This window comes from Ovis canadensis, chromosome 2, assembly GCF_042477335.2.
Source record: "Ovis canadensis isolate MfBH-ARS-UI-01 breed Bighorn chromosome 2, ARS-UI_OviCan_v2, whole genome shotgun sequence".
Lineage (NCBI taxonomy): Eukaryota > Metazoa > Chordata > Mammalia > Artiodactyla > Bovidae > Ovis > Ovis canadensis.
Genome location: NC_091246.1, coordinates 158,965 through 181,521, shown reverse-complemented (window position 1 = coordinate 181,521; position 22,557 = coordinate 158,965). Strand labels below are relative to the sequence as shown.

The following is a 22,557-nucleotide window of genomic DNA, read 5'->3' as shown; positions in this document are numbered from 1 at the left end:
AGAGTACAAAATAAAATGGCAAAGGCTAACAGTTTCGCCAAGAGAACACACTGGTCATAGCAAACACCCTCTTCCAACAACATAAGAGATGATCCTACACATGGACATCACCAGATGGTCAATACTAAAATCAGACTGATTATATTCTTTGCAGCCAAAGATGGAGAAGCTCTATACAGTCAGCAAAAACAAGACTGGGAGCTGACTGGGGCTCAGATCATGAACTCGTTATTGCAAAGTTCATACTTATATTGAAGAAAGTGGGGAAAACCACTAGACCATTCGGGTATGACCTAAATCAAACCCCTTTGATGATAAGTGGAAGTGACAAATAGATTCAAGGGGTTAGATCTGATAGAGTGCCTGAAGAACTATGGGTGGAGGTTCATGACATTGTACAGGAAGCAGTGATCAAATCATTCCCAAGAAAATGAAAGGCAAAATGGCTGTCTGACGAGACCTTACAAATAGCTGAGGAAAGGAGAGAAGCAAAAGGCAAAGGAGAAAAGGAAAGATATACCTATTTGAATGCAGAGTTCCAAAGAATAGCAAGGAGAGATAAGAAAGCCTTCCTCAGTGATCAGTGCAAAGAAATTGAGGAAAACAATACAATGGGAAAGACTAGAGATCTCTTCAAGAAAATTAGAGATACCAAGGGAACATTTCATGCAAAGATGGGCTCAATAAAGGACAAATGGTATGGACCCAACAGAAGCAGAAGATATTAAGAAGAGGTGGCAAGAATACACAGAAGAACTACACAAAAAACATCTTAATGACCCAGATAACCATGATGGTTTGATCACTCACCTAGAGCCAGACATCCTGGAATGCAAAGTCAAGTGGGCCTTAGGAAGCATCACTATGAACAAAACTAGTGGAGGTGATGGAATTCCTATTGAGCTATTTCAAATCCTAAAAGATGATGCTGGTAAAGTGCTGCACTCAATATGCCAGCAAATTTGGAAAACTCAGCAGTGGCCACAGGACTGGAAAAGGTCAGTTTTCATTTCAAACCCAAAGAAAGGCAATGCCAAAGAATGTTCAGACTACCACACACTTGCAAAATAATGCTCGAAATTCTCCAAGCGAGGCTTCAACAGTATGTGAACTGAGAATTTCCAGATGTTCTGGGTTTAGAAAAGGCAGAGGAACCAGAGATCAAATTGCCAACATCTGTTAGGTAATAGGAAAAGCGGGAGAGTTCCAGGAAAATATCTACTTCTGCTTCACTGCCTACACCAAAGCCTTTGACTGTGTGGATCACAACAAACTGTGGAAAATCCTTCAAGAGATGGGAATACCAGACTACCTTACTTGCTTCCTGAGGAATCTGTATGCAGGTCAAGAAGCAACAGTTAGAACTGGACATGGAGCAATGGACTGGTTCCAAATTGGGAAAGGAGTACGTCTAGGCTGTATACTGTCACCCTGCTTATTTAACTTATATGCAGAGTTCATCATGTGAAATGCTGGGCTGGATGAAGCACAAGCTGGAATCAAGATTGCAGGGAGAAATATCAATAACCTCAGATATGCAGATGACACCACCCTGATGGCAGAAATCAAAGAGGAACTAAAGAGCCTCTTGATGAAGTTGAAAGAGGAGAGTGAAAAAGCTGGCTTAAAACTCAACATTCAGAAACCTAGGATCATGGCATACTATAAAGCAATTATCCTTCCATTAAAAATAAAATAATTTTTTAAGAAGGTAAAACGTACTGATGAATCCAAGTTCAATATATTGAATGCAATTTGAGACTTCTGTGGTTGCTGAAGACTCTGTGGCTTAATCTCAGTAGTGATTAAGATTGCCTGGATACAGGCTTCCGAGATTCGAATCTCACCCCCTGGGCAGATTACTTAACATTTGTAGGTCTCAGGTTCATGTTCTGGGAAGTGGCGTGAGAGCTCCCTCCCTGGAAGTGAGGAGCAAGTGTGTCCATCACAGTGCCTGGCTCAAGGACCTGTCGCCGCTCCACTGTGTCCACGCGGAGCGCCGCCTGCACCCTTAATTGAGTAGTTAGTGCTACAGGTGTGTGCATGTGCTGCAGCTAAGGCGGCTGCAGCTTCCAGAACATTCCCTCGTGTTCACAGGCACCCTTTTTTACTTGCTTCTGTTCTCTACAGTGCTTGGGAGACAAGAAGGGGGCGGAGGAGCTATTGAGGGCTTTCATTAATTGCGTTTGGTATGTTGAGACTGAGCTTTATGTATGGAAGTCATGGACGCAATTATTGATGAAACCATCTTCAGAGTGACTTCTCCTCTGACGCTGGCTTGACTGCAGTGAGGCTGCCGCGAGGGCTGTCTGCAGTGCAGCGCTTTTACCTCTCTCCCCAGTGCAGCGCCGTCGCCCGTTTTCATAGTGCGCAGTGACGGCCATTCGTGTTCCTTAATGGTTGTGTAACTGCTTTGATTTATCCAGACTGTATCAAAACTTTATTCTTTTCATGACACACTTTTGCTCTTATTTCTTTAAAATAAATAAGTTAAAAGTAAACACAGTATAAAATATAAAAATATGTAGACCTCTGTTTTATAGATAAAAACTATGCCAACAATATCGCTGATATAATTGTGTTAGGTGTTATTAAAGTTATTTCTTTAGGAGAATTCAACTACATGGCACATGCTTTATTAAAAGAACTGTAGCACCATCTTGTGCGAGATACAAATTCAGTGCTTCAGTAAATGTAACTTTATTAGAGTGTTGACTATTTTCGTTTCTTACTAATAGGTCAAGGTCACTTTATTTTTTATGATTATCGTATTATAGATTCAAGCAAGTAACTAGATTTAGAATTTGGTTATATATGCTTTCAATATCTCTGTACTAAGGTGCGTTAAACAAGCATCTAACTGCCTAATTCATGCACAGAATTATATGAAACATGGAAATACCAAATTCCATGTAGCTGAGTACACAGTAAATATGTTTTTTAATCTCTTAAGATTCTGTGCAATTTATAATAGTTAATGTGTGTTGCTCATGTTACCCCCTCAGTCCTCAAAGGTATTTTTTCTGAATACTTGCTGAAGTTCTGATTAAACATCTGCAGGCATGCATCTTGATGTGCTAATTTGAATTTCATCTCTCTTTTGAAAGAAATGAAAGCCGCCATAAACGCCTAGAGGGAAATAAGTGCCACTGATGGCGCAGCAGATGCATCTGAGCTGTGACCCACATCCTCAGTGACCACAGAGCATGGTCCTTAAAGTTAATCTTTTATGATACGATCAACAGTGTAAAATATCAGCTTTTACCCAATAGTATAATTCACTGAAACTACCATGACTCTCCTATTAAAATTGGGAAAACGTAATAATATTATCTTACAGACTAGACAAAATTTAAGCAGTTAGAACCACAGATATTTGCCAAACACATATTTAAGTATATAATAATGTACAGTTTGACTTGTGTAATTTAGGAAATGTTATTTCCAAATATTTGCTCTTTACAAAGAAAAACATAAGGTTAAGGATGTGACGAAAAGTCACGGAGACCGTGTGCTCTGGGCTCTGCTGGCCTCCCGCACGAGAACCCCAAGCCCTGAGTTGCTGATTTATCTTTTCCGTACACATGCTTCCTGTTTTTCTCATAAAAATGTAAATAAATATTTTTTTCTTGTTTTAGGCAAGTCAAACCAACCCATGGAAGTGACAGCGCTATATTCTTTTGAAGGACAACAGCCAGGAGATTTGAATTTTCAAGCTGGAGACAGAATCACAGTTATATCAAAAACAGATTCTCATTTCGACTGGTGGGAAGGAAAGCTTCGAGGTCAAACTGGCATTTTTCCAGCCAACTATGTTACCATGAATTAAAGTTTATATAATTTTGTTCTTTGAGAATTATAAAAAAATTAGTTCTACACTGGAGGGAATTACTATTCAGTTAAATAATGTTTAGTATAAATGTAAAGACACCTCTGTTTATTCCATAAACTTTTATCCAGTATGTAAAAGATTTTGGTTTTATATATATATGATTAACTTACATATCTTTACTTTCCATTGATTTTTTAATCACATATACTATTTAATAGTTAATATCACATTTTTCTTATGTTCATTTTCAAACACACACTAAACATTTGATTTGGCTATGTATATGGTGACTTGATTGTATCTTGAGAATCTAAGGATTAGGGTATGAATACCACTTCATATATTTGCAGAATGACTGGAAAAGAATAAATCAGCTTAAATGGTATATTAAGTAATACTTGGAGTTGGAGATATTGACTAGAATAGTAATCCTTAAAAATTATCTCTATATCTTCAAAAATTACATATGTATGAAACATTACAAAGAGTTTCAAAGAAATCCAACTATGCATTAAAGAAGATGGCATCTGTTAGCTTCCTTCTCTATGAAGTGATGCTCGCTCATATGTAACAGTAAAGTTATGTTGATATGGTTCCATTATCTCTAAATACATATTTTTTAAATGCTAAGTTACTGTCTTGATTTTGTTTTTCTTATTTTCTTTTTGTAACCAGAGGTCTGTGGTTGGTCTGGAGGTTAAAATCCACCTCCACGACTGTGTTGCTAACTTCTTTTTTTTTTTTTTCAGCTTTCTTAACATGTAATTTCTTTGATTGATCGCTGAGGAATGGTTTCTTATCTCTCCTTGCTGTTCTTTGGAACTGCATTCAGATGCTTATATCTTTCCTTTTCTCCTTTGCTTTTCACTTCTCTTCTTTTCACAGCTCTTTGTAAGGCCTCCTCAGACAGCCATTTTGGTTTTTTGCATTTCTTTTCCATGGGGATGGTCTTGATCCCTGTCTCCTGTACAATGTCACAAACCTCCATCCATAGTTCATCAGGCACTCTGTCTATCAGATCTAGTCCCTTAAATCTATTTCTCACTTCCACTGTATAATCATAAGGGATTTGATTGAGGTCATACCTGAATGGTCTAGTGGTTTTCCGTACTTTCTTCAATTTAAGTCTGAATTTGGTAATAAGGGGTTCATGATCTGAGCCACAGTCAGCTCCTGGTCTTGTGTTTGCTGACTGTATAGAGCTTCTCCATCTTTGGCTGCAAAGAATAGAATCAACCTGATTTCGGTGTTGACCATCTGGTGATGTCCATGTGTAGAGTCTTCTCTTGTGTTGTTAGAAGAGGGTGTTTGCTATGACCAATGCATTCTCTTGGTAGAACTGTATTAGCCCTGCTTCATTCTGTACTAAAGCCCAAATTTGCCTGTTACTCCAGGTGTTTCTTGACTTCCTACTTTTGCATTCCAGTCCCCTATAATGAAAAGGACATCTTTTTTGGGTGTTAGTTCTAAAAGGTCTTGTAGGTCTTCATAGAACCGTTCAACTTCAGCTTCTTCAGTGTTACCGGTTGGGGCATAGGCTTGGATTACTGTGATATTGAATGGTTTGCCTTGGAAAGGAACAGAGATCATTCTGTTGTTTTTGAGATTGCATCCAAGTACTGCAATTCAGACTCTTTTCTTGACTCTGAGAGCTACTCCATTTCTTCTAAGGGATTCCTGCCCACAGTAGTAGATATAATGGTCATCTGAGGTAAACTCACCCATTCCAGTAAATTTTAGTTCGCTGATTTTGGATGTCAACGTTCACTCTTGCCATCTGTTGTTTGACCATTTCCAATTTGCCTTGATTCATGGACCTAACATTCCAGATTCCTATGCAATATTGCTCTTTACAGCATCGGACCTTGCTTCTGTCACCAGTCATATCCACAACTGGGTATTGTTTTTGCTTTGGCTCCATCCCTTCATTCTTTCTGGAGTTATTTCTCCACTGATCTCCAGTAGCATATTGGGCACCCACTGATCTGGGGAGCTCCTCTCTCAGTATCCTATCATTTTGCCTTTTCATCCTGTTCTTGAGGTTCTCAAGGCAAGAATTCTGCAAAGAAATAGAGGAAAATACTGCAAAGAAATAGAGGAAAACAACAGAATGGGAAAACCAGAGATCTCTTCAAGAAAATTAGAGATACCAAGGGAACATTTCGTGCAAAGATGGGCTTGAAAAGGACAGAAATGGTATGGACCTAACAGAAGCAGAAGATATTAAGAAGAGGTGGCAAGAATACACGGAAGAACTATACAAAAAAGATCTTCACAACCCAGATAATCACAATGGTGTGATCACTCACCTAGAGCCAGACATCCTGGAATGTGAAGTCAAGTGGGCCTTAGAAAGCATCACTACGAACAAAGCTGGTGGAGGTGATGGAATTCCAATCGAGCTGTTTCAAATGCTGAAAGATGATGCTGTGAAAGTGCTGTACTCAATATGCCAGCAAATTTGGAAAACTCAGCAGTGGCCACAGGACTGGAAAAGGTCAGCTTTCATTCCAATCCCAAAGGAAGGCAATGTCAAAGAATATTCAAACTACTATACGATTGCACTCATCTCACATGCTAATAAAGTAACGCTCAAAATTCTCCAAACTAGGCTTCAACAGTATGTGAACCATGAATTACCAGATATTCAAGCTGGTTTTAGAAAAGGCAGAGGAACCAGAGATCAAAGTGCCAACATCTCTTGGAACATTGAAAAAGCAAGAGAGTTCCAGAAAAGCATCTATTTCTGCTTTATTGACTATGCCAAAACCTTCAACTGTGTGGATCACAACAAACTGTGGAAAATTCTGAGAGAGATGGAAATACCAGACCACATGACCTGCCTCCTGAGAAACCTATATGCAGGTCAGGAAGCAACAGTTAGAACTGGACATGGAACAACAGACTGGTTCCAAATAGGAAAAGGAGTGCGTCAAAGCTGTATGTTGTCACCCTGCTATGCAGAGTACATCATGAGAAACACTGGGCTGGAAGAAACACAAGCTGGAATCAAGATTGCCGGGAGAAATATCAATAACCTCAGATATGCAGATGACACCACCCTTATGGCAGAAAGTGAAGAGAAACTAAAGAGCCTCTTGATGAAAGTGAAAGAGGAGAGTGAAAAAGTTGGCTTAAAGCTCAACATTCAGAAAACGAAGATCATGGCATCCGGTTCCATCACTTCATGGGAAATAGATGGGGAAACAATGGAAACAATGAGAGACTTTATTTTCTTGGGCTCCAAAATCACTGCAGATGATTCCTGTAGCCATGAAATTAAAAGACACTTGCTCCTTGGAAGAAAAGCTATGACCAGCCTAGACAGCACATTAACAATTAGAGACACTACTTTGCCAACAAAGGTCTGTCTAGTCCAAGCTATGGTTTTTCCAGTAGTCATGTATGGATATGAGAGTTAGACTGTAAAGAAAGCTTAGCACCAAGAATTGATGCTTTTGAACTGTGGTGTTGAAGAAGACTCTTGAGAGTCCCTTGGACTGCAAGGAGATCAACCAGTCCATTCTAAAGGAGATCAGTCCTGAATACTCATTGGAAGGACTGATGTTGAAGCTGAAACTCCAATACTTTGGCCACCTGATGTGAAGAACTGACTCATTTGAAAAGACCCTGATGCTGGGAAAGAGTGAAGGCAGGAGGAGAAGGGGACGATACAGGATGAGATGGTTGGATGGCATCACCGACTCGATGGACGTGAGTTTGAGTGAACTCCGGGAGTTGGGGATGGACAGGGAAACCTGGCGTGCTGCAGTCCATGGGGTCACAAAGAGTCGGACAGGGTTGAGCGACTGAACTGATTTGTCATTTGTTGCTAACTCTTCATCAATTACAATGTTTTCTTATTTAGGAGATACCTAAGTTTTCATTTTGTAAAACCCAACAGCTATATTAGAATATGTTCATTTTTATTTAAAAAGTGATCCTTTTCCTTTAACTCAGGCTTACATGTAAATATTTGCTGTTTTCTTTCATGTTAGATGATTCCAGTCTTCCATTCAGCATGCCAATACAAAATAAAATTTCCTTTTAATAAGTGTTAGTAACAAAGCATGTGGTTTTCTAAAGTGGCAAGAAATTGTGAAATTATGTATGAATGACTGATGTTTGAGAAGCGGTGTCTCGGACTGGACGGTTTAGTGCTTTCTGGACTCCGTTTCTGTCCTCATGCTTTGGAAATGCCTTTATATACAAGCGCCGGCGTGAGCATCTGAGGTGCTGCGGTGTTGGCGTTCGTGTCTAGAGTGCAGTTTCCAGTAAACTTCCGCGCGGTCTTTGGAGATAACCATGTAAAGAAAGCATTGTTTAAACTGCATCAGAGAACGCGACAGAGACATGACGTGAGAGGAAACCCATGCCGTGAGCCTGTGCTGCAGGCGGGTCCCTGGAGGGGCAGGAGGGAGAGCCTTAGTCTAACGTCGACAAGATTTTGACTGAGAAAAACAGGTTCAGAAGTCCCACACTCTAGCTGGTGAGTGTGCTCGGCGTGTGGGGCGCAGTCGTAGCCGTGCACGCCCTGGGACTGAACAAACAGGAGGGCCCTGTCTCTCACGTGAAACGAGTTACCAGCTCAGCCGCTGGGAATAAGACGAGAAGGAGCGCCCTCGGTTTGAGGTTGGAGTCAGAGGCACTGACTGTTGCTCACGGCTTTGCGATACGTGTGCAGACAAACGGACACAGCCCGTCCACACCACGTGCTCCCAGCTCTGCACCGAGAGGGCCCCGGAGCCAGGAGCCCCTGCTGTCTGAGCTCACCCAGCCCCCCAGATCCTCATTCTGAAATACCGTGAAAATAGCAATGCCATCTAAATGTCAATGAAAGAGTTGGCCAATGCCGCTATCGGAGATAGGGAAAATACTAGACGAGCCTAAGAAACCTTGTGGGGCCAGAAAGTAAGGAAGAGCTCAGAAAGGGTCTGGGATGTGGGGATGGCCCAGGCCCTCACCAAAGAGAGTGCCCAGTGACCAGGCTGAAAAATCTGAGCAGCAAAATAATGAAAGCTTTCTATTATAATCCAGAAAAGAAACACCCAGAGTTCATACTGCTATTACTAACTGAATAAATAAATAAATGGGGAAGAAGGGCAGCTCTTCCTCAGAAAAGAATTCCAATCAATAATGTTCAAAGAATCAAGAAAATATAAAATCACCTAAGAACACAATAGTAATCATTCTAGCAGGCCAGATCTACTCACAGATTCAAAATTGGGGGCAGGAGATTCATACATATTTCAAAGTGTCTCCCCAAGGTAGCTGATTAAAATGGGAAACTGATAATCCCACAATGAGAAAGTCCAGTAGGTGTTACTTCCGCCAAGTGACCAAGGCTGACCGCGTCAGTTGTAACACTGAGCGGCAGTTTGAGTGCTCTTCAAAAGCACCTCCTCACCTTGACAGATGGGAGGCCAAGCAGGGTGGCATACTGGAGGACTCCTGGGCCAGCAAAGGGCACGGATGGGAAGCGCGAAATGCAAGCAGAGTCTAACGTTGACCGTTTCGATAACTAACAAGATGTTCACATAGGAAGAAGACAGGAAGATCTATCTAGAAGTTTTACAAACTTTCTATAAGTCTAGAAGTATGTCAGAATAAAAAATGCACCATTGCAATTAGCTTTTGTGCATGAAGAGAGTTTTAAAAGGTTTGCATGCTTAAGCATTGCTTGAGTGTGCCTTTCCGGCCCGAATCCCTCTGCTCAGCGTTCTTTAGGGTTTAGGCTAAGTTGCTGTGCTTGACAGGGTTGTTACTGTGTTTGGCTTTTCTGAATGTTTTTATATGCACGTTTGCATTATTTCATAATTATGTTTTTATTATCATAGCAGAGTAAGCGGAGCTGTCTGTCTTCAGACACAGCTCTTGTGGGACATCAGCAAAGGGTGGAAAGTAGAAACCAGCAAGGAGACTCTGCCTGAAGCAAAGCCGGGGGTCCTTCTCATGAGCTTAGCAGGCCACCCCGTGGTCCTAGGGCTCCCTGCTCGTGTAGGAAGAGAGAAGCTGGGAAAGCTTCTCAGTATTGGACACTGGTTTGAAACAAAAACCAGTCCTGAGTGATTTCTCTTCCCTTTCTCGATCTGGGCAAAGCCAAGCTGTGAACACACTGCTCCTTGACCAGCTGGTTCCACTGGTAGTTTCCAGACTTCATTTGGTTTTCACAAATGATTAAGGTTCATGTTCAGATAAAATCTGAGGGGCTAGTTCACTCTATCAGACTGATCTCTCCATCAGTTCAGTTCAGTTCAGTTCAGTCGCTCAGTCGTGTCCAACTCTTTGCAACCCCATGAATCGCAGCATGCCAGGCCTCCCTGTCTATCACCATCTCCTGGAGTTCACCCAGACTCACGTCCATCGAGTCGGTGATGACATCCAATCATCTCATCCTCTGTCGTCCACTTCACCTCCTACCTTTAATCTTTCCCAGCATCGGGGTCTTTTCCAATGAGTCAGTTCTTCACATCAGGTGGCAAAAGTATTGGAGTTTCATCTTCAGCATTAGTCCCTCCAATGATTATTCAGGATTGATTTTCTTTAGGGTTAACTGGTTGGATCTCCTTGCAGTCCAAGGGACTCTCAAGAGTCTTCTCCAACACCACAGTTCAAAAGCATCAGTTCTTCAGCACTCAGCCGAAGTTATAGTCTAACTCTCACATACATACATGACTACTGGAAAAACCACAGCTTTGACTAGACAGACCTTTGTTGGCAAAGTAATAGATCTTCTTTTTAATATGCTGCCTGGGTTGGTCATAACTTTTCTTTCAAGGAACAAGCGTCTTTTAATTTCATGGCTGCAGTCACCATCTGCAGTGATTTTGGAGCCCAAAAATAAAGGCTGTCACTGTTTCCATTGTTTCCCCATCTGTTTGCCATGGAGTGATGGGACCGGATGCCATGATCTTAGTTTTCTGAATGTTGAGCTTTAAGCCTTTTTTTCGCTCTCCTCTTTCACTTTCATCAAGAGGCTCTTTAGCTCCTCTTCTCTTTCTGCCATAGGGTGGTGTCATCTGCATATTTCAGGTGATTGAGATTTCTCCCGGCAATCTTGATTCCAGCTTCATCCAGCTGTGCTCCCTCCAGCCCAGAGTTTCTCAGGATGTACTCTGCATAGAAGTTAAATAAGCAGGGTGATAATATAAGCCTTGATGTACTCCTTTTCCTATTTGGAACCAGTCTGTTGTTCCATGTCCAGTTCTAACTGTTGCTTCCTGACCTGCATACAGATTTCTCAAGAGGCAGGTTAGGTAATCTGGTATTCCCATCTCTTGAAGAATTTTCCACAGTTTCTTGTGATCCACACAGTCAAAGGCTTTGGCATAGTCAATAAAGCAAAAATAGATGTTTTTCTGGAACTCTCTTGCTTATTCCATGATCCAGTGGATGTTGGCAATTTGATCTCTGGTTCCTCTGCCTTTTCTAAAACCAGCTTGAACATCAGGAAGTTCACAGTTCACATATTGCTGAAGCCTGGCTTGGAGAATTTTGAGCATTACTTTACTAGCATGTGAGATGAGTGCAATTGTGTAGTAGTTTGAGCATTCCTTGGCATTGCCTTTCTTTGGGATCGAAATGAAAACTGACCTTTTCTAGTCCTGTGGCCACTGCTGAGTTTTCCAAATTTGCTAGCAGCCTAGAGTTCCAGGCTGCGACAGCACAGGAATGGCCAAGAGGAGCTACCCCACGCCCGAGGTCGGGGGTGACGGCGAGGAGGAGATACCCCACATCTGAGGCCAGGGGCGGCGGCCAGGAGGAGCCACCCCCGCATCCAAGGCCAGGGGCAGCGCCCGAGGCCAAGGGTGGCAGCAGGAAGGAGCAACCCCATGCCCAAGGCCAGGGCAGTGACTGGGAGCAGCAACCCCACGCCCAAGGCTAGGGGCAGCGGCCGGGAGGGGCAACCCCATGACCAAGGAGTGGTGGCTGTGCGGGCATAGGAGGGCCTAGAGGAGCCATCCCACATTGAAGGTCAGGAAGGGTGGTGGGAGGAGATACCCCTCACCCAAGGTAAGGAGCAGTGGCCGTGCTTTGCTGGAGCAGCTGTGAAGAGATACTCCACGCCCAAGGTAAGAGAAACCCAAGTAAGACGGTAGGTGTTGCAAGAGGGCATCAGAGGGCAGACACACTGAAAGCATACTCAACTAGCCAATCTGATCACACCAGGACCACAGCCTTGTCTAACTCGATGAAAGTAAGCCATGCCCGTGGGGCAACCCAAGACGGGCGGGTTATGGTGGAGAGGTCTGACAGAGTGTGGTCCACTGGAGAAGGGAATGGCAAACCACTTCAGTATTCTTGCCCTGAGAACCCCATGAACAGTATGAAAAAGCAAAATGATAGGATACTGAAAGAGGAACTCCCCAGGTCAGTAGGTGCCCAATATGCTACTGGAGATCAGTGGAGAAATAACTTCAGAAAGAATGAAGGGATGGAGCCAAACGAAAAACAATACCCAGCTGTGGATGGGACTGGTGATAGACGCAAGGTCCAATGCTGTAAAGAGCAACATTGCATAGGAACCTGGAATGTCAGGTCCATGAATCAAGGCAAATTGGAAGTGGTCAAACAGGAGACGGCAAGGGTGAACGTCGACATTCTAGGAATCAGCGAACTAAAATGGACTGGAATGGGTGAGTTTAACTCAGATGACCATTATATCTACTACTGTGGACAGAAATCCCTTAGAAAAAATGGAGTAGCCCTCAGAGTCAAGAAAAGAGTCTGAAATGCAGTACTTGGATGCAATCTCAAAAACGACAGAATGATCTCTGTTCCTTTCCAAGGCAAACCATTCAATATCACAGTAATCCAAGTCTATGCCCCAACCAGTAATGCTGAAGGAGCTGAAGTTGAACGGTTCTACGAAGACCTACAAGACCTTTTAGAACTAACACCCCAAAAAGATGTCCTTTTCATTATAGGGGACTGGAATGCAAAAGTAGGAAGTCAAGAAACACCTGGAGCAACAGGCAAATTTGGCCTTGGAATGCGGAATGAAGCAGGGCAAAGACTAATATGCACTGGTCATAGCAAACACCCTCTTCCAACAACACAAGAGAAGACTCTACACATGGACATCACCAGATGGTCAACACCGAAATCAGATTGATTATATTCTTTGCAGCCAAAGGTGGAGAAGCTCTATACAGTCAGCAAAAACAAGACCAGGAGCTGACTGTGGCTCAGATCATGAACTCCTTATTACCAAATTCAGACTTAAATTGAAGAAATTAGGGAAAACTACTAGACCATTCAGGTATGACCTAAATCAAATCCCTTTTATGATTATACAGTGGAAATGAGAAATAGATATAAGGGACTAGATCTGATAGACAGAATGCCTGATGAACTATGGAATGAGGTTCGTGACATTGTACAGGAGACAGGGATCAAGACCATCCCCATGGAAAAGAAATGCCAAAAAGCAAAATGGCTGTCTGGGGAAGCCTTACAAATAGCTGTGAACAGAAGAGAAGTGAAAAGCCAAGGAGAAAAGGAGAGATATAAGCATCTGAATGCAGAGTTCCAAAGAATAACAAGAAGAGATAAGAAAGCCTTCTTTAGCGATCAACGCAAAGAAATAGAGGAAAACAACAGAATGGGAAAGACTAGAGATCTCTTCAAGAAAATTAGAGCTACCAAGGGAATATTTCATGCAAAGATGGGCTCGATAAAGGACAGAAATGGTATGGACCTAACAGAAGCAGAAGATATTAAGAAGAGGTGGCAAGAATACACAGAAGAACTGTACAAAAAGGATCTTCACGACCCAGATAATCACGATGGTGTGATCACTCATCTAGAGCCAGACATCCTGGAATGTGAGGTCAAGTGGGCCTTAGAAAGCATCACTATGAACAAAGCTAGTGGAGGTGATGGAATTCCAGTAGAGCTATTTCAAATCCTGAAAGATGATGCTGTGAAAGTGCTGCACTCAACCATATGTAAAATGGGTATTAAATAAGGCAACGCATGTAAGTAATTTCATTGAGTGATGGTCGTTTAAGAAATGCTCAATAAGCATTATCAAAGTATTATTGCTATCATCAGATAAACTTTGCACCTTGAACAGGTGATCACTGGTAATCAATATGCATAAACCCATCTGGGTGCTCAGATTTCAGCCGCCTGCAGAGCCAATATGCTTCATTTAGCTCTTGCCACTTTCTGGCACAATCATCAATAGACGTGATCACCAAGGCACATGAAAGTGGGAAGTCCTGGAGCATCACACAGGATGGTTAACTCAGCAATCTCTGCACCCAAGGGCTGTGTGGATACCTTCTGGTTCTAACTGCTGTTTCTGAGGCATGTTTATTGAGGACTGAACCCACGTATATTGTACACTATATTTTTTATGCCCGCTTCCATCCGTATCTCCCCAATAGGACAGAAGTTTTGTCATTGTGCCCTTGGAATTTAACCTAACTAAACTGCCAGTGTAATAAATGGAAGTTGGGTAAGTCTTAAAATTCCCATGTTAAAATTTTATTACTGTATTGGTGCAAAATAGGAGGTGCCAACACCTAGAAAAATACACAAGGGGGCACTAGGAGCAGTGTTTGGCATTATTCTGATGCCAAACTATGAAATAAAGCTGGAAGTCATCCAGGCTGCATGAAATCTGACCCTCCCCTTCCTGCCCCAGACACCTTGAAGTCAGATGCCTCCCGCAGCCGGAACACAGACCGCCGGATACTAGCCTTTCCCGGTCATGGGCTCCGACGGGCAGCCTGCACCTTGCTCACCTTCCCTCCACCAGCCTTTCTCAGAGCTCACGTCAGGTCGGCGGAGGCCTAGCTAAGCTGAAAACCAGCTTGCACTCTTCAAAGAAGCTGAAAACCAAATTTAAGAAGAAGACCTAAATACCTATGGGCATATGCTGGAGGAACTCAGAACTGACCGAGAGACTAGCAAGGCTGATTTTCAGTCAGTGTTTTGGGTTCTTACCCCCCAGATTATTGTGAAATGGTCATGTTGCTTTATTCCCATGCAGTCAACTCAAGCAGAGGAGGAGTACCACTTTCTGCAGAACTTGGCTCTTCTGAGCGGCACCCACACCTCCAATGGTGCCCTTGATTCAAATTTATTTTTATAATTGCATGCACATTATCTAAAGAAGCAAAGAACGCGGGAAAAGACAAAGTTTAAAGCAAACTTTAAACCTTGAGACTGCAGGTGACCCAGCTGGAGAAAAGAGAATGACAGGGAGGCTGAACCTAATGTCTGGGCTACAATATATACTCCACAGCAGATGCCCTGACCAGGCAGATGAGAACCAAGGATGCAGAGATGGAGTCGATTCCAAAGTATGTGAAGCCCAAGGAAAACCCAGCTATTGTTGACCATGCAGGAAATACTGTTTAATCTTTTAAGGCCCATCATGGTTCAATATTATTTTATTCACAGTCATATGAGCATGGTTGAGAAACTCTGAAATATTATACAGCCGTTACAGTTAGGGTTATGACAAGTAAATAACAACTCAGAAAAGTGCTTACAATTCATTGTTCAGAGAAAATTAGAATACACACTTCTATGTGCATTATGACAGAGTAAAACGTGCCAGTGATTGAGGTTGGAGGGAAAACACAGGTGGACGTGGACTGTGGGCTGGGGTGCTGTGCAGTGAAATTTTTCTTTGTCTGACATTTTATATCATGCTTTACTTTCTTAATAATAGTAAAGCCTAGAAAAGATTTTAAGTAGGAATTAATTTTTTCCCCAAAGGGCTAGGGCGTTCACTCTTCTTTGCCTGGCGGGCCTTTAAACCTGGCAACAGCTCCAAGATTATAATTACAGTGTCGGTTCTGGGGAGCGACCTCCCGGGAGGCTACACGTCGCCCCTGCAGAAGCCAGGTCGGTGCATCGCAGCGTGGACGGGTCAGTGAGCCGCTGGGGTTGAAAGGTGCCCGGGCAGCCATCTGCAGCCTATACACACCTGCCGAGTACGTCTCTTGTTTCAGTCACTGGAAGCGAATCGTCTCCTACTGAACAGGAGTGCCAGGGTGTGGCTGGACTGAGCCCTGCTCCCTGGCTGGGCGACACCAGAGGGGTCCTTGCTCAGGCCTCTTGCCGCCCCCTGCCCAGGTCTGCCTTCGGGGGCGGCAGCAGTTAAGTGGGGTCCACGTGATACAAGAGTTTAGCTCTCAACAATATTTGAAGGGTTTCTTAAATATAAAACTTTGAAAATGCTCTAAGATGTGTAGCTGAAAAAGGTTGAGCTCATAATCTATGCAAGCAGGCACAAACCACATCATTCTGGAAACAAGATGATCAAAATCCTGAAGTTTCTGCTTCCCAGGCAGTGACAGTGGCTTCACTCAGGACCCGCGTTCTATGGAAGGGAAGTGCTGTTTTCAGTCTGACTCTCCTCCTAAGAAGAAGCGCTCAGCTCAGCATTGTGCGCTCAATACTGCTGTGACTGGTGACAGGGGCCTCGGGTAAGAATTCAACCACACTGCAGCGCCAGAACTCCGTGCAAAACTGAACTCTGGATACGGAATGAAATCCATCCCAAACAAAAGTTATTTCTAACTACTGACAATGCTGAACTTTACCCAGCCCCGGGGGTCCTAGCAAAGAGCTCTGGGCTCCCCACCCCGTGTCCTGACAAGAAACTGACCGCACAGAACACGCTCCCCACGTCTGAGATGAGAATCCCCGTGTTCGCCTGCGACAAGGCCAGGAGCAGACCCTGCACGTTCTCTTCTTTGCCCACAAGCGGCCAGCTAAGCGGCTTTGTCTCCACTGATGCAGAGGACAAAACCCTGTTGGCTTACGAACCAACCTTGGGCCAAGATTCTCTCCCCCTAGAGGCCCTTGAAGGCGATGACAGCCCACTCCAGTACTCTTGCCTGGAAAATCCCATGGGCGGAAGAGCCTGGTGGGCTGCAGTCCATGGGGTCGCTAAGTCGGACATGACTGAGCGACTTCACTTTCACTTTTCACCTTCATGCACTGGAGAAGAAATGGCACCCCACTCCAGTGTTCTTGCCTGGAGAATCCCAGGGACGGGGGAGCCTGGTGGGCTGCCGTCTATGGGGTCGCACAGAGTCGGACATGATTGAAGCGGCTCAGCAGCAGCAGCAGCAGCAGCAGCAGGGGCCCTTGAACTCGGACTTCCCTTGAGCACTCAAATGAGCAGCTGACCTCTCACCTCCTGCCATCAGTCTCGCTCATGGCTCACGCCTCTCTCCACCCATGTCCACTCCTCCTCAGAAAGGCAAAGCCTCTCCTGCCCGAGCCGGACATGCTTGAATACCCCAGTCCTCTCCATTGCCATAAAGCCCTCTCCTTTTCTTGAAATGCCTAAGTCGAGGTTTGTTTGGTCTGACACTGCACCAATTGAGAATTACACTAAGTTCTTAACCCCAGTGAGCATCAGTCTAGAGGGTTCGTCTGCAAAGCGGCCACCTGTGGGCCAAGGAGCCAGGAAAAACAAGAAGAAACAAGACATTTGGAAACTTACAGCTGAGGTTGCAGAAAAATAAAGCAAACTTTGGGGTTTAATCTGCAAGAACAGGCAAGTCCTCATCGGACTTGCTGTTTCTCGTTCTTTTGACTGAAGCCACTCTGGAGAGTGTGAGGGGTGCTCCTCTGCTTTGGTCTGCGTTCTGTCCTGACTGGTGACGTTGACGAGCTTTCCTATTTACTGGCTACTTGCATATCTTCTTTGGAGAAATGTCTATTCAAGTCATTTGCCCATTTAAAAAATTTTTAAGTTTTTTATCTTAAAATAGATAAAAATTCACAAGAAGCTGTCAAAATAGCATCAAGGTTTTCTCTATATCATTCGCCCACTTTACACAATGACGGTCAAATGTCTAAACCAGAAGACAGCTGTTAGCACAGAGTGTGCAGAGAGCTCCCTAGCATTTTGTCATGTGAGTGGATTTCTGTAAGTGACACTGGAGCCAAGAATTTTTAGCGAGATTATTATTTTTTGTTGCTGTTGCTGCTGCTGAAGCCTGGGCTGTGCTTAGCCGCTCGGTTGTGGCTGACTGTGGCCCCATAGACTGCAGCATGCCGAGCTGCCCTGTCCTTCGCTGTCTCCCGGAGTGGGCTCAGACTCATATCCACTGAGTCTGTGAAGCTATCTAATCATCTCATCCTCTACCCTCCCCTCCTCCTTTGCCTTTAATCTTTCCCAGCATCAGAGTCTTTTGGACAGAATCAGTGATTTTGGAGCCCAGGAAAATAGAATCTGTCACTGTTTCCACTTTTCCCATCTATTTGCCATGAAGTGCTGGGACTGGACGCCAGGATCTTAGTTTTGTGATGTTGAGTTTTAAGCTAGTTGTTTTACTCTCCTCTTCCACCTTCATCAAGAGGCCCTTTAATTTCTCTTCTCTTTCTGTCGTTAGAGTGGAATCATATGCACATCTGAGGTTGCTGATATTTCTCCTGGCTCTCTTGATTCCAGTTTGTGATTCATCCAGCTCAGCATTTCACGCGATGCATTCTGCATATAAATTAAATAAGCAGCGTGACAACAAACAAGCCAAGTGGCAATATGCAGCCTCGTACTCTTTTCCCAGTTTTGAACCAGTCCCTTGTTCCATGTCCGACTAACTGTTGCTTCTTGGCCTGTGCACAGGTTTCTCAGGAGACAGTAAGGTGGTCTGGTATACCACCTCTTTAAGAATTTTCCACAGTTTGTTGTGATCCACACAGTCAAAGGCTTTTGCAGTCAATGAAGCAGAAGCAGATATTTTTCTGAAATTGTTAAATGATACAATTGCCTTAATAAAGAAAAGTTATTTTTTCCCTTAAGTGATGCATGTGCCTGAAATATATTAGAGTTTATACACAAGCATTAAAAAATAAAAATACACAGCTCTGAGATCTCGTTTAGTTCAGGCTTCCCCACATCAGCACTGCTGACATTTTGAACTGAATCGTCTGTGCAGCGGGGCTATACTGTGCGTCATGTGTACATAGTACCACTTGTCCCCCTCAACGGTGGCAAACACACCTTCAGACATGGGCATGCACTGTGGGGACAAGGAACCAGACGTCCGGAGCTGAGAGTCACTGACCTGAGTGAGACCCGGGAGTCATTTGATTCTGAAGCCTCACTGGGGTCTTACTCTGCGTGTTACCCAAGACACCAGATACCTGCTTTATCAAGGTTAGCTTTTCTCAGGCAATCAATGTCACACGCTGGAGTGAGGGTGATTTTGTGTGCCTTGTCAGCACACGTGAGAGAGTCCAAAGGGAGGTATCTACTAATTCTCCTTCTGAAGATTCCCCATTGGTTAAACTTTTGGAATACAAATGACTCCAAGGGAAAATGTTGATATTTTAGAGGAATTTATACTTTCTTTTTAGTTAAAAAAATCTAATCAGCAAATGGTTTGAAGCCAACATGGAGATACAATTTGTTCACTAAACAACTAGCTTAGTGTCATTTCAATTATATTTGACATGTGTACTACACTCAAAGAATAAGGTCACTTATAAATAGTCTTTAAAAAATAAACTCTCTGTGAAACTGCTCTTGAATTTTGGCATGAACACATATTCTTTAAAAATGACAGCAAAAGCCCTCCTTTTAATTCTCTCCTGGCGTCCACGTTAACAGATTATGTCTACATTTTGCTAAATTCCTTCAACACAGCTGACTCTATTAATTATTAAAGAAAATATCAGATAAGCCATTATCTCTTCTCTTACAAAAAAATGGAGTATGATACATACATTATTGTGTATTTTTAGCATGAACGCACATGACTGTAAGTTACACAGATCAGTTTGAAAATATGAGACAGCATTAAGGAAACAAGAGTGCCTCCTCCAGTCTTCATAAGAGTCAGGAGACGGTTGCGACTCATCGAGCATTGCTGTTTCCATACATCGTCTTCTAGATTTTAGGGTGTCTCCATGTCTAAAAAAAGCCCCGAACATTAAGTTTCATTATTACATGATATTCCATTTTTCTCCAGTTGCTAAATAATTTCTAATTGTTATACATACGGATTATTTCCAACTTTCGTTGTCATTAACATCTTTGTGTGTGAAGCTTTTTTATAGCACGCATTTGCCCAGGGAAACTTCTAAAATACTAGTCAAAGGCTATATTTTTAAAGTTCTGATGTATATTAACAAATTGTTTCTTTAGTAAGTTGAACCAATTTGTTCAACATCAATAGAAATAAGTATTCTCAATATGATGTTTCCCAAAAATCATAGAGGCATACTGCTTAGAATTATATATGTGTGCATTCAAAGGTGAATAATTATAAAGGTGTGCATTTATGGCTGAATGACTATATGAGAGTCAAAGTTGCTCAGTCGTGTCCGACTCTTTGAGACCTCATGGACTTTACTTTCCATGGAATTTTTCAGGCCAGAATACTGGAGTGGGTAGACTTTCCCTTCTCCAGGGGATCTTCCAAACCCAGTATTTACAGGTGTGCATTTAAAGGTGAAGAACAGCCAGGAAGGCGTGCATTTAAAGGAGGAGGGTGGCTCAGATGGTAAAGAGTCTGCCTGCAGCGCGGGCAGCCCCGCTTCAACCTCTCGGTCAGGAAGATCCCCTGGAGAAGGGAATGGCACTGCACTCCAGCATTCTGGCCTGGAGAATCCCAAGGACAAAGGAGCCTGGAGGGCTACCGAATGTGGGGTCGGAAAGAGTCGGACACACGTGAGCAGCTAAGGCTTCCACTTTGAACTATGTAAGCATGCATTTAAAGATGAGCAACTATACAGGTGTGCGTTTAAAGAGGAATACATTTTTGTTTATCAAAATAAAGATAAGCAAAGAAGTAGCTAAAATAGCTAACATCCATATATTTCCTAAAGGCTGTTTTTAGATTTTTCAAATGAAAAGTGATAACTCTATTTATAAGCTAAGTAGTCCAGTGCTTTCGTCTTGTACAGTTTCTCCTTATTTAGGGAAACCAGGTTTCTCTCTTACTGCCTATTGTCACGCTGGAATAGATAATGGTACAGGATTTTCAAGACCCTGTGTCTTTGATATGTTGGCCACAGGATTCCATTTGTAGATAACAACTCATAACTAATCAAAAATATAAACTCCTTTGTTTTTGTTTTTAAACATAATTTCTTCTTTTTATTTTATTAAAAAATTTTTATTATTGAGGTATCATTGGCATGTAATATTGTATTTATTACTTTCAGGTGTACAATGTAATGATCAAATATTTGTACACCTTATGAAATGATCAGCGCAGTAACCCTGAGTAGCATCCATCACCATCTATAGTTACACATTTTTTGTGCGATGAAAGCTTTAATTTTGCATTTCTGCCTATTCTCACAACTTTATTGACTACCATTTTTACAAGTTTTAACTGTTCTCTTCTTAAACCGACCTTTTACACTGGCCTGAAGGGTAACTTTTTATTTTGCTATAAGTTGAAATAACTTTAAGAATATTATAAAAACCTTACTTTTTTTCTCCAGTTGTTCGTATTTCGCTTCCTTCGCTTATTATTTTGTATTTATTTATTTGTTTTTATATGTACAGATTGTTTTTTCTGAACCATTTGAGAGTAATTTGGAGACAATGGGCCACTTTATCTTTAGAAACTTAGGTGGATATTTCTTAAAAGTGAGAATTTATGGTGGAGGAATAGAGTCCCTTGGATTGCAAGGAGATCCAACCATTCCATCCTAAAGGAGATCAGTCCTGGGTGTTCAGTGGAAGGGCTGATGTTGAAGCTGAAACTCCAATACTTTGGCCACCTGATGCAAAGAGCTGACTCATTGGAAAAGACCCTGATGCTGGGAAAGACTGAGGGCAGGAGGAGAAGGGGATGACAGAGGATGAGATGGCTGGATGGCGTCACCGACTCAATGGACATGGGTTTGGGTGGACTCCCGGAGTTGCTGATAGACAGGGAGGCCTGGCGGGCTGCGGTTCATGGGGTCGCAGAGTCGGATGCGACTGAGCGACTGAGCTGAGCTGAACTGAATACGACAGGTCACCCAGAGCGCACTTGGCTGAAGCAACGCGCGTCTCTGTGCTTTGGGAACCTGTGGGTGGCAGGGCAGCTGCTCTGAGCTCGTCTCGCCTCCCAGGCTGTGTTCTCCTCAGAAGCTGTGGCTGATTCTGGTGCTGCTCTGGCCCTTGCTGCTGGCAGGGGCTGACTGCATGGACTGGTGGACTGCGGGGCCCCAGAGGCTGTCCTCAGCCCTTGGCCCTGTGGACCGCTGCACAGGGACACTCTCAGCAGGATGGCAGGCCTCCGGCAAAGCAGGCAGAGCCGAGAGCAAGGGAGCATAGCAAGCAGGAGCTCAGAGCCTCTCTGCCTTCACAGTGCTTATTAGAAGTGGCCGCCAGACAAACCTAGACAGCGCACTAGAAAGCAGAGACATCACCTGGCTGACAAAGGTCCGTCTAGTCAAGGCTATGGTTTCTCCAATAGTCATGTATGGATGCGAGAGCTGGACCAGATAGAAAGCTGAGCACCAAAGAACTGATGCTTTTGAGCTGTGGTGTTGGAGAAGACTCTTAAGAGTCCCTTAGACTGCAGGGAGGTCAAACCCGTCCATCCTAAAGGAGATCAACCCTGAATATTCATTGGAAGCACTGACGCTATAGCTTAAGCTCCAACACTCTGGCCGCCTGATGCGAAGAACTGACTCATTAGGAAAGACCCTGTTGCTGGGAAAGGTTGAAGGCGGGAGGAGAAGGGGACGACAGAGGATGCGATGGTTGGATGCCATCACCAACTTGATGGGACATGAGT

The 22,557-nt window shown here is 43.3% G+C and overlaps 1 protein-coding gene across 2 annotated transcripts in view; it reads left to right on the top strand.

The window, feature by feature from the left end:
• SH3YL1 (SH3 and SYLF domain containing 1) overlaps positions 1-4,462 on the top strand; it is a 63,783-nt gene extending 59,321 nt beyond the window's left edge. For both annotated transcript variants that reach the window (XM_069573796.1, XM_069573795.1), the window contains exon 10: positions 3,639-4,462. In XM_069573796.1, coding sequence (XP_069429897.1) covers positions 3,639-3,829 — 191 coding nt within the window. In that variant the 3' untranslated portion in view covers positions 3,830-4,462. The remainder of the gene's footprint in view (positions 1-3,638) is intronic.
• Positions 4,463-22,557: the final 18,095 nt, after the last annotated feature.